We start from the raw sequence: 10,355 nt of genomic DNA on the forward strand, positions 1-10,355 counted from the left end.
ATGAGATTTGCAGTTTAATTTTACTTCTAACATTTTTCCCATAGGTTAAAAAGATCTTACTGATTGTAAAGACAATACATTCCTAATTACTGAAATATTTTTGTTCCTCTTAGTGTACAGGTCATTTATCTCCACTCCGTTGGAATATATGCTTATATTCAAATTTTACATAATTGTGAAGACATGGATATGTGCAATATAACTCACTCCTGACATATTAATACTAGGTATTGTGAATTAGCAAAGCTTTCCTGCAGAGATCCTTCTCTCATCTCCTATATGTACAGAGGCAGCATCAAGCAAACACAGGTGGCACAAACAAATGACACAGGTGCTTTACGTGTAACATAACATACATGCTCCTGCTGCAGGTGAATTGCTGACTATTTTGCTCTAACAAAAACCCACATTGATGGGATAGTAAACTATTTCAACTGACTTTAGCTTTTTACTCAAAACAGGTGTCCACCCTTGCATACAGTAATCCTGTGAAAATTTTGCCAAGATTTTGTCTATACAGATTCCCTACATAAGCTACCAAATTTATGGGGGAATTCTGCAGAAAAAGAGGGAATGACCTGGGATGAGCTTCCCGTGACTGAAATGACATTTAAATGCCAAGAGCTAGGATAAACCTCCTCATTTTTCTCATGCCAGAATCTACAAACATCACATAGCCTCAGTTTTGGAGTTCTGGGTCTATCTCCTTCCATCTCTCTTGCTTCACTGTATCTTTATTGCAGCAAAGCATGTAGCTGCCTTTTGATTATTATCACCTCACTGAGACTGTATGCTCCCTCTCTTCCATTTTCAGCTACCACAACAAAAGTTAAAGGATTATACAGAGGAAAACTAAGCCCAGATCACTATTGTTGTGGGGTTTTTTGTTTGTTTGTTTTGTTTTTGTGGTTTTTGTTTGTTTTTGTGGGTTTGGTTTGGTTTTTTTCTTTTCTCCTATGTAAGCTATTCCAAAATTTATAGCATGAGCTTTCCAATCTGATTTGACAGCAAAGTTTCCTTTAATGAAAAATGACTGTATAAAGGAGGGGTACACTAACAATTAATAAATTTCTTGCAATAAAAGTTAAAATGGGGAGGCAAGATGTAGATATTAACTCATGCAATAAATTGCAAATAGACATCAAAAAGATTGTTTATAATTCCTCTTCAGAAGTCGTAGCTCACCTAACAGTCACAATTGCATTGCTAAAATACAGCTTGAATTTGATGCACTTATAACCATAATTTTCAGTCATTTAGATAATTAATTTCAAAGTGTTTTATGTATTTCTCCTCATGTTTTCCAAATGGGTGCTTTAGTCTTTCTATTTTTGCTCTCCTGGTCGTACATATACATTTCGTATGAAATCTGATATACCAAATCTGCTTGGTAAAAGTTCTGCTTTGCAAGTAGAGACAGAGAGGTGCAGCTTCACCTCGTAGAGGTTATGATCATTTCACTGTTACTGGTTACAGTTCTGTCTGAATGAGGCGTAGTGCTTTCTTCATGTTCTCTATTACTGAAATAAAAAATAAATAAGAACTGTGAAAATGTATTAGAAGTACATTTGTACAATTAAAAACCCCCACCTAGTTTGGTTTAGTAAATTATTCACAATGAAACTGGTTAATGGTCACACATTTTATCTTAGAGATTGATACTAAAACAGAAAGTAAAAAAATACATAAATCAAAATGTTTAACTTAAAGGATTTGACAAGAATCCTTGCAACTCCCTCAACTCAACAGCAAGCTGGTAATCAGATGTGATGTGTGTATTTGTGGTGAGACACTGCATTGGTGTCAAATAGATGGCATAGAGTAAGAACTGGCTCAACCTGAAAAATCACATTCCTTTCTGATATATGGCTGTTAGGGGTACGGACAAAACCACCTGCATTTCTTTACTGATTCCCTCCCACCATTGGCTATTTACATTGTACAGTCAGATACTTTTGAGCATAGTGACTTTCACCATTCTCCATAAAACTGCTCAGGTCTTGATCCTGAAGGTTCTCACCCATGATCTTTCAATTTTTCTTACTTGAGTAGTCCCAATAAATTCAATGGGACAATGCGTGTGGTTGTTTCCCTAGAACAGGCTAGACCATTATAATTTATTGCAAATGCTCTCACAAGGAATTTATTCTTTACTTGGAGATCCTAATGGATTCTCAAGCCCAAGTGATCAGGATGGGAGATATCTGGCTGCTTACAACATGAAATACAAAGTCACACGGCCAAGGGCACTTACGGAACATCATGTCCTGCGGTTCGTAAGTGTAAAGCCGGTTGGAGTATCTTCCTGTGATGTCAGCTCTTACCGTGAGAGATGGGTCTGAAAAAGTGTTTGGGTTAAACACTGCCTTCCATTCCCACAACAGCTGAGGGTGATGGCTTGGCATTACTTTGGCAGCCCTGTTTCTGATTTCATCAGTGCAGCAATTACGAGGCCGTTACGCTCTGTTCCAAGCAACTGCTCTTTACTTGGAGAAATCCTGAACAAAAGCTAACACTCATTTTTATAGTACACAGCTATTTTTAAGTGCTAGGTTACACATTCATATTTAAAGAAAAATATCCTGTTTTACAGGTTCTGAGTTTACATCAGAAGGTTAATCTGACCAGATGCACACATAGTGGGGGTCACGCCTATCTATGGCAATAGATAGCATGACTTACCTAGAGCCTTCAGAACATCTGATTCCTAATGTTCCCAAAGTGGGAATAAGTTGTTGTGAACCTCTCTTCTCTCACTTACCCTTCCAAGTTTATTATTAATTTACTGATTGCTGAAACTACACTGCTCTTTGTCTGAGTTTGGGCTGAACTCTGAATGCAATCACAGAGCTAGTCACTCCAGGCTCCCTCTGCAGTGAGTGAGAAGGAACTCCAAGGCATAATTAATTTGGTCCATTCCAGAAGTCAGCTTTAAAAGGGGACAAATCCTTAGATGCCACTGACTATTGCTTTATTCTGTGGTAAAGTCCACTCTATAGCCATCTCCATTCAGTCAGATATTGGACTTTTTCAGTAAACTTTGTCTTGTAACAGCACTAGCAAGAAGCACAGAGAGCAAAAGACCAGATATTAATAGACTTAAATGTTCTGTTCTCAAGACCAAATTAGTACCCTCCAGGACATATCTGTAATGTGAGGAGGTTTACAAGAGTCAAAGTATACAACAGAAGCAGAGAGATTTTCTTTTGGCAAAATGAATCACTTTGATGTCCCCACAGGACATCAAAGGACAACAGTGGCATAATTCAGATATAACAACTTCGATGATACATAAATATTTTACATACCTACAAACATGATTCGAGGCACATATTGTCCATCAGGTGACAGGTTTTTATCTGTGGTTTCATGCTGGTATAAAAATTAAGGCTAGTTGTTAAAATGTTTCAGTAAATTTTGCTGAAATAGTACTGCATGGGAATAACCTTGTAGCAGAAGACAAAACCAAATAGGTACTACTCATGTGTGAATACACATGCACAATTGCTTTACTTAAATAACTAAAATATCAGATATATTATCTAAAATGACATGAAAAAACAAGGCAAAGAAAAAGAAAAAACAGACCATGAAACAATACCAGTCAAATTGCCCCAAACCCTTCATACCATGAGATTCAGCATAATGAAGTTATTTTGGGCCATTTCCTGTATTTCTTCATTTTCTGCGAAAGCTTTCTTCAGTGCTAGAAAAGACAGGATCACTTTGAAATCCATCTCAAACGCTGCCTTTCCATCTGTGCTTGGGCACCACACTGGCCAGAGACTGGGCCACATTGTTCCTCTCTCTGCTGATTCACATTCCTGAGGAGACACTTAGGGCCTCTATCGCTGCTTTTGGGGGCTTTTTGGCCTGTGGCAGTGCAACCTCTGGCTATGAAAATGGAAGCTCTCTTCTGTTATTTATGAAGACTGTTGTCTCAATGGATACCATGTCTTGGCTTGACAAAAGTGCATTATTCTCAAAAAATTCTTGTTAGATCAATTTCAGCAGCCTTGTCCTTGCCTCCTTCTTTAGTTACCATTTCAGGAGAGCTAAACAATATTAAATCTGTTCAATGAGTCAGTAGCCAATCTGTGCCTCTTAATTTAAACTGAATGCTGCATTTGGGATAGCAGCACAGAAGCAGTGAGAATTTTTTATGTTCTTTATTGCATAGTTTCATAGTGGAGTTTTTGTAAATAAATTTGGTAATAAAATTTTCACTTTTCATTTACCTGTTTTTCTGAATAATTTTCAATAAGTGCAATGCAAATATCAGTTCAGTTTCTTATAAAAGTATTCACAAAATTTTAACACAAAAAAAATCAAAATTACCTTGGCAGTATTGACAGTCTTCCAAATGATGAATTACCATCAGTGGCTTGTTACTTTATTAATAATAATAAAATAAGTAGTTAGGTCATTTGACATGTATTTAAATGGATTATTTTACTAGCAGACTAAAAAAGGTAAATTGCATTTAATTATATGTTAACCCACAGTAAAACCATGTAGACATTCTGTAAAATATTACAGAAATTTTTGAGCAAGGGAAAAGAGTATAAGCACTTCATAAAAGAAAGAGATAGAGAAACAGAATTTCTATGACTAAATAGGCTGTCTATAATAAGAGATTCTAGAAGAAAGAAAGAACAGATCCACCATAATTTCATTCCCAGGTTAAATAATCAGATTGAATAGGTATTTAATGTTGCTTAGGTGTGAATTTCTCCAGGGTTAAGAAAATAAAAATAATATATATGAATTAGAATAAAATAGATTTTATAAGATTGGCCTTATCATCGAATACTTTCCATGAAAAGTTTCTTGTGTTTTAAGGCTTTCTTGAACAGCTATACAGCATATTACTTATCTTCTGTAAATAGCTTGATAAAGTGTTAAAATTTTATATTTTGGATGTCAAAGCATAAACAAATTCTGTGCATTTCCTCCCATACTTTTTAAACTATATTTATTGTTCAGCAGGTCAGTTATTAATGCTGCGTCTGCTTTCAATATCAGGAGTTGTTAATTTCTAACCATTTTCACACAGGGTACATTAATTATCCTTTGTTTTACAAATAATTTGTCTTCAATTTAGCAATAGCTCATGCTACACTATTGTGATGTACAAGAAGCTGTAAAAGATATTTAAATAAGTATTGTTATGAATTCTCAAATATATTTGCAGCTGAGTCTCAGAGAAGACAGCTTGGAACTTCCTTTTCTATCAAGATAATGAGAAAATATATAATGAACATATTTCAGCTAATAAAGTGTTGGGGGAAACATCAAAGGCAGTAGATTACCATACAGAAGAAGATGTCACAGATTTCAAGGAAGTAATCAGAAGCACATGATATTAAAACACAATAGATGTAGTTTAAAAATTATGGTATCTATTTATGAGCGATAATTTAAATAACAACTCTTTCGTGGCAAAGAAATGCCAGCATTACATTATTGGTCCATGATGTTTCTTCAGAGTCGTAAGAGTCCTAGAAGTCCTTTTGTTTATAGACAGAGTCTGTTTATTTAACTGGGTGGTCTGCAGATCAGCTCTCATGGTGTTTCTTTGCTCTGTCTCATTATTGTGTATTCCAGCAAGACAGATTAACAACTTTGTCTTCATGCTACTTTTTAATCTCTTACCTTTTCTTTGCTTGATAAAGCCCTTCTTCATAAGTTTGTACCCATGTAATTTCATCTCCCCACCCTAGAAATGAAACAAAAGGACTAGCTGCTGGCCAGGCAAGTAACTCATAACAAATTCCGTTTTTTCTCTTTTTTCTTTTTTGTTTATGTGTATTAACTTGTGTATGCAAATAAGATTTGGGGTTTTTAGTTGAAGGTTCTCTAACATTGTGGATATGCTAATTTTACATCTCCTGAAAGATACACTAAAAGTTTAAAAAACCTCAACCAAACAACCCAGCCTCCCAAAAATCTCAGCTGGTTGCGTATCCAGTTCAAGTCCTTTGACAGACTTTTAGTTATCTTTCTAAATGCTCAGAGGTCCCTAAATCAGCACCCAAGTCCTTTCTATCTTCATATTTTCTGTTCGGTATTTCACGTAGACCCTGGGACTTAAAGAGAAGCTGGCATATCATAAGATAAAAAGAAAATATGACAGCTCAAATAAGATCAGCTTTAATATGAATGTCATTAGAACAGTCTTGGAATATACACTTAACTTCAAAGTAACTTCAATCCCTGAAGTTGCAAGCCCTTCATTTAATTAAAGAATTCAGTCAAGGAATGGCTGTTAAATAAAAATCTCCGCTGAAACAAAATCCTAACAAACATCAGCTCCATAGCTCATCCATAGCTGGGGATATGCAGATCTCAAAAATCAAATTGTCCAGTTGGTTTTATGCCTTCAAAAGGTCCAAAGGATGCCAGCCCTTGCATAGCAGATCCCTGTATCCTAGGCAGTGTGGCTCTATTCATGACAATTCTCATTGGAATTGTAGAACAATTTCTGGACCAGGTTTTTCTTCTGTGCTCTCTGGACAGTACTTTGACCAGCCCAGGTTTGCTGTTGGATTTCTCACAGGACAATTGCTTGTGATGCTTCTAGAACCTGTCTTCTTCCAGTACACAGCTCTGTCTGGCTGGTGGTGGGACTCTGGCATGCTGACCAGTGCCTTCCCAACCCCGGCTGCTTCAGCTCCTGATGCAGGTAACTGCACACAGGAGTCAGCAATTTGGGGGCATTTTGCAGCATGTTTAAGCATTTCCCCTTGGTCTGTGAAAATTACAGGTAAAGTGCTCAAGGCATCCCAATAGGCCTGAAATCAGAATTAGAAAAGTTACATCTGTTTTCTGTGACTATTTTGTAGTTTGCTTGGGTTGGTTTTGGTTTGTTTTGTTTTGATTTGTTGGTTTTTTTTCCTCCAAATCTGACATAATGTAAAAGATTTTTTTAATCTTTTTTGTTCACTTAGGCTTACTGGGAAAAAATAAATCCTGATCTAGGCAAACTAGGCAACACATTCCAGATTGATAATAACCTTTCCCCAAGGACACTGGTTGCAAAAAGTGTTTTTGTGCAAAAATTTCTCTTAGGCTAGTCCAGGTGGTGCATGATTTTGTCAAATGATCTCTGAGCAATTAGGCTCAGATGGAACGTCTGAGAGATGTGCAACATTGCCAGCATAGGGAAAACTCAGATCCTGTGGGATCTGCAGGCATTACATGGCCTGCAGAAGAGATTAGGAAGAGAGATGAAGATTTTTTTTGTTGTTGTTGAATAGGCCCAAAAGGAGTAGAAAGATGGGGAAGAGAAAAAGACCTTGCTAAGCTATTTTTCTGCTTGTATTTCTAAGGATTGATTAGATATAAATAAATTAAAACAGGGTCTTTATTTAACATTCAGGTTGAAAATTATGCACCCTAGGGAAATGAATTACACAGAGTCATGCTTTGCAGTGGATATCTGATGAAAAGCAGAAAAAAAAATCATGCAGGAAACCCCATCAATGGTTCAAACTGTTCTGTGTACAAAAATGAATCTGTAGAAAATTTGTTCCATAGCAACTGATGTTATGGTAGGTTGCAATAAGAACATATATTTTGAATGGTCTATGAAAGAATATTTTTTCACTGATAGTCCTACATGTACATCTTGATTTGAGAGACTCAGTTTAGGTTATTTGCTTCTGTTAGGTCACTGTGAATTATATAAAATATGCAGGTTATATGAGACCCTCAGTCATATGCTTCATAAACTGTAGGAGTCATGTGAAATTAGAACATATATTAATTAGAGCATCAGTTAACACTAAAGAAAACACACCTCAGTAAATATATATGTGCATTCTAGGTAAGTTTTATAAGTGTATATGTGTGTGCATATATATAGATACACATTCCATAAATGTACACTCAAAATAAACATATTTGCTGGTCTGTGTGGTGAGGTAAGGAGATAACTACATTCAGTGAACACACAATACCTCTTGACAGTGTCTGAGGTGCTCGTTTTTCCTTTTTAATTGCCATTGCAAGGTTGGAAGTGACTGCAATTAGCAGGAGGGACAAGGCCAGTGTAGAATGGAGCATTATTTCCCTTCCAATGCAAGGAAACTGGAAAACACAGAAACAGCTTTAGTCACGTGGATTTATCACCTGGTGCACTGTAGATCAATATGTTAATGGCATCCTAACAATCTGTACTTCAGAGACACTTCTGTTTTTTTCTAGAAATGCTTGTCTTTGTGAGGAAAATGCAAACTGGAGGTGCTTAATTTTACTGTGCAATGCTACTTTCAGCAGTCCAAATGAGGCTGCAGGGTACTGTTCTCATGTGATTCTCATGAACTAGTACAATGTTGTAATACTGGATCACAACAATTTCAAGACCCTGCTCCAGGTTTTTTCATTTCAGTGAAATGTAACAGCATGGGATTTTTATTTCTTTTTACATTGGACCCTTTTTGTCAAAAGATGTCTCATAATATCCTTCTCAATTAAGTAGGAAGATTGGCAAGAATTTGCCCCAAGTATAATACTCTTTAAATTGTCCAATCCATCGAAAATGTTGAAATTGTGGTAGTTTTTAAAGTCTCCACTTAAAAAATTTCCCGTTCTTCATTGCATCTTTTACACTGAATTTCAACTCCTTCTGAATAAAACAATTCATCTGTGTTTCTGGCTGGTTCAGTATTCTCTTTCTGGCCCAGATCAACATTAGAAATTCAGTAACTTCTTACCTTGATAAAAGTCAGAGAACAGAAGCAAGAGTTGAGAAAAAGCATTACAAAGCCAAATTGTTTTTAATTGATAAGTTTACTTTCTTCCAGTACAATCACTTCTAAGCATTAAAGATCTGATACTTCAGGTGGATATCAAATGGTTTCAACTGAGTTAAAAAATGTAATGCATGTAGGTCAGGATACCTGTCTCAGTCATTTACTGGAGATCCCACTTTTCAGAGGCTGAGCTTTAGGAGCTACCAGGATGCTCCACTGAGAAATTACTTTGACTTGAATAAAAAACCCCAAACCAAATGAATAATAGTAACAATGACCCTCCACCCCTGCTTTGCCAAAAAAAAAAACCAAAAAAAACAAAAAAAAACCCCAAAACCCCAAGACATTTGTGCCTGTACTGATAAAGAAAATCTCTAACTTGCATTTAAAATTGATGTTCGTATGGAACTGCAACCCTGAGCACTGGCAAAAGAAAATGCTTCATGCATTTTAGGACCAAGAGGCATGAAAAGTACTGTTTTAATGAATCTTCACATCACAGAATCACTGTTAGCAGTTAAATATCTTGTGAACAAATCAAAACTCCATTTCTAATAACTGGCAATCTCAATTAGAGAAATTCATTCTATTCAGGTGGCTGGAGAAGAAGTTGTACGTTAAAATATGTAAAAGCTATTAAAAAATAAATTGTAATTTCATAGTAAGAAGTAGTCTTTCACAATGTATTAATAAAAAAAAATGAAAGTGCTAATCTCTTTAAATCACAGGTAAAATAATCTGAAGCTTAATAATTGATTATCCTATTGAAAATTAAGAGGACTTTGGAACTGCAAGTGGAGGCAGCTTAAATTTAATATTCCATATTTTTGATGCTGCATATTCCAATATTATTTAATTGATTCAGATAAAAAAAGGACAGCCAACACTACATAGATTGCCTTCAATTGCCTGCCAGAACAAACATTTGCTAGCTAATCTCTATGCATCTATCACTTGTCTTTTTGTATAACTAGGCTTGTAAGGCATTTGTGAACACAACCTCATTGCTTTACTAAAGGAGAGTTAAGAATGAGAAATACTTGCTCACCAGCAGTGATCAGTTCTCCTGATTGAAGGTCCTTTTCCTGGAATTTGCTAGTTAAAAAACCAGTGATTTAAGCACAGAACACCTGAGCTGCCCAGGTCTCTGTGTAGCAGCAGCAGCACATTCACCTGGGAAAAAATGAGAGGAACCTTTGAGCTGAAAACCAAAATGATGTGTTTCTACCCTCCCCCTTGCTTTTCTGCCTTGCCTCCAACTTTCTCTCTTGCAAGTTCCCATGCTTATACACTGAATCCTTGCATTTCTCTTCATCTTAGCTTGTATCAGGTGTCTTGCATGAGGACTGGAAATAAATAGTGGCTTGTGTGTGTCTGCTAACACCCCCTCGAACAGTTTGAGTCTGGCTTCTGTCCAGTGAAAAAAGAAACCACCAATGAAAGCTGGAACTGGAGGTGCTTTTGTTCCCAAAGAATGGCAGAGTTCACTGGTGCTTGAAGATAGGAATGAACCTAATAGGAAGACACAAGGGTTACTTTGTGTAGAGAAGTGTAATTAACAAATAAAACAAACTCTCTTTTTTTTTGACAGGGAAATAA

At 36.2% G+C, this 10,355-nt stretch overlaps 1 protein-coding gene across 1 annotated transcript; it reads right to left on the reverse strand.

The window, feature by feature from the left end:
• Positions 1-1,423: 1,423 nt before the first annotated feature.
• Positions 1,424-8,067, reverse strand: AGR3 (anterior gradient 3, protein disulphide isomerase family member). Its single transcript, XM_041466703.1, has 7 exons — positions 7,962-8,067; positions 5,656-5,719; positions 4,339-4,391; positions 3,630-3,706; positions 3,309-3,372; positions 2,255-2,338; positions 1,424-1,520 (listed from the first exon to the last, which is right to left on the reverse strand). Exons 1-7 carry the CDS (start codon positions 8,065-8,067, stop codon positions 1,471-1,473), a joined length of 498 nt encoding a protein of 165 aa, XP_041322637.1. The 3' UTR covers positions 1,424-1,470.
• Between the last annotated feature and the right edge of the window lie 2,288 nt (positions 8,068-10,355).

Source organism: Pyrgilauda ruficollis, unplaced genomic scaffold, assembly GCF_017590135.1.
Source record: "Pyrgilauda ruficollis isolate IOZ18807 unplaced genomic scaffold, ASM1759013v1 scaffold2, whole genome shotgun sequence".
NCBI lineage: Eukaryota > Metazoa > Chordata > Aves > Passeriformes > Passeridae > Pyrgilauda > Pyrgilauda ruficollis.

What these genes read in the sequence shown, in the direction of transcription:
- AGR3 (XM_041466703.1), bottom strand. Translation starts at nt 8,067, where the DNA reads ATGCTCCATTCTACACTGGCCTTGTCCCTCCTGCTAATTGCAGTCACT. An exon ending in CTTTATCAAGCAAAGAAAAG is followed by an intron (nt 4,392 to 5,655) that starts GTAAGAGATTAA and finishes TTATTAATAAAG; the next exon opens with TAACAAGCCACTGATGGTAA. An exon ending in GCCTCGAATCATGTTTGTAG is followed by an intron (nt 2,339 to 3,308) that starts GTATGTAAAATA and finishes ACACTTTTTCAG; the next exon opens with ACCCATCTCTCACGGTAAGA.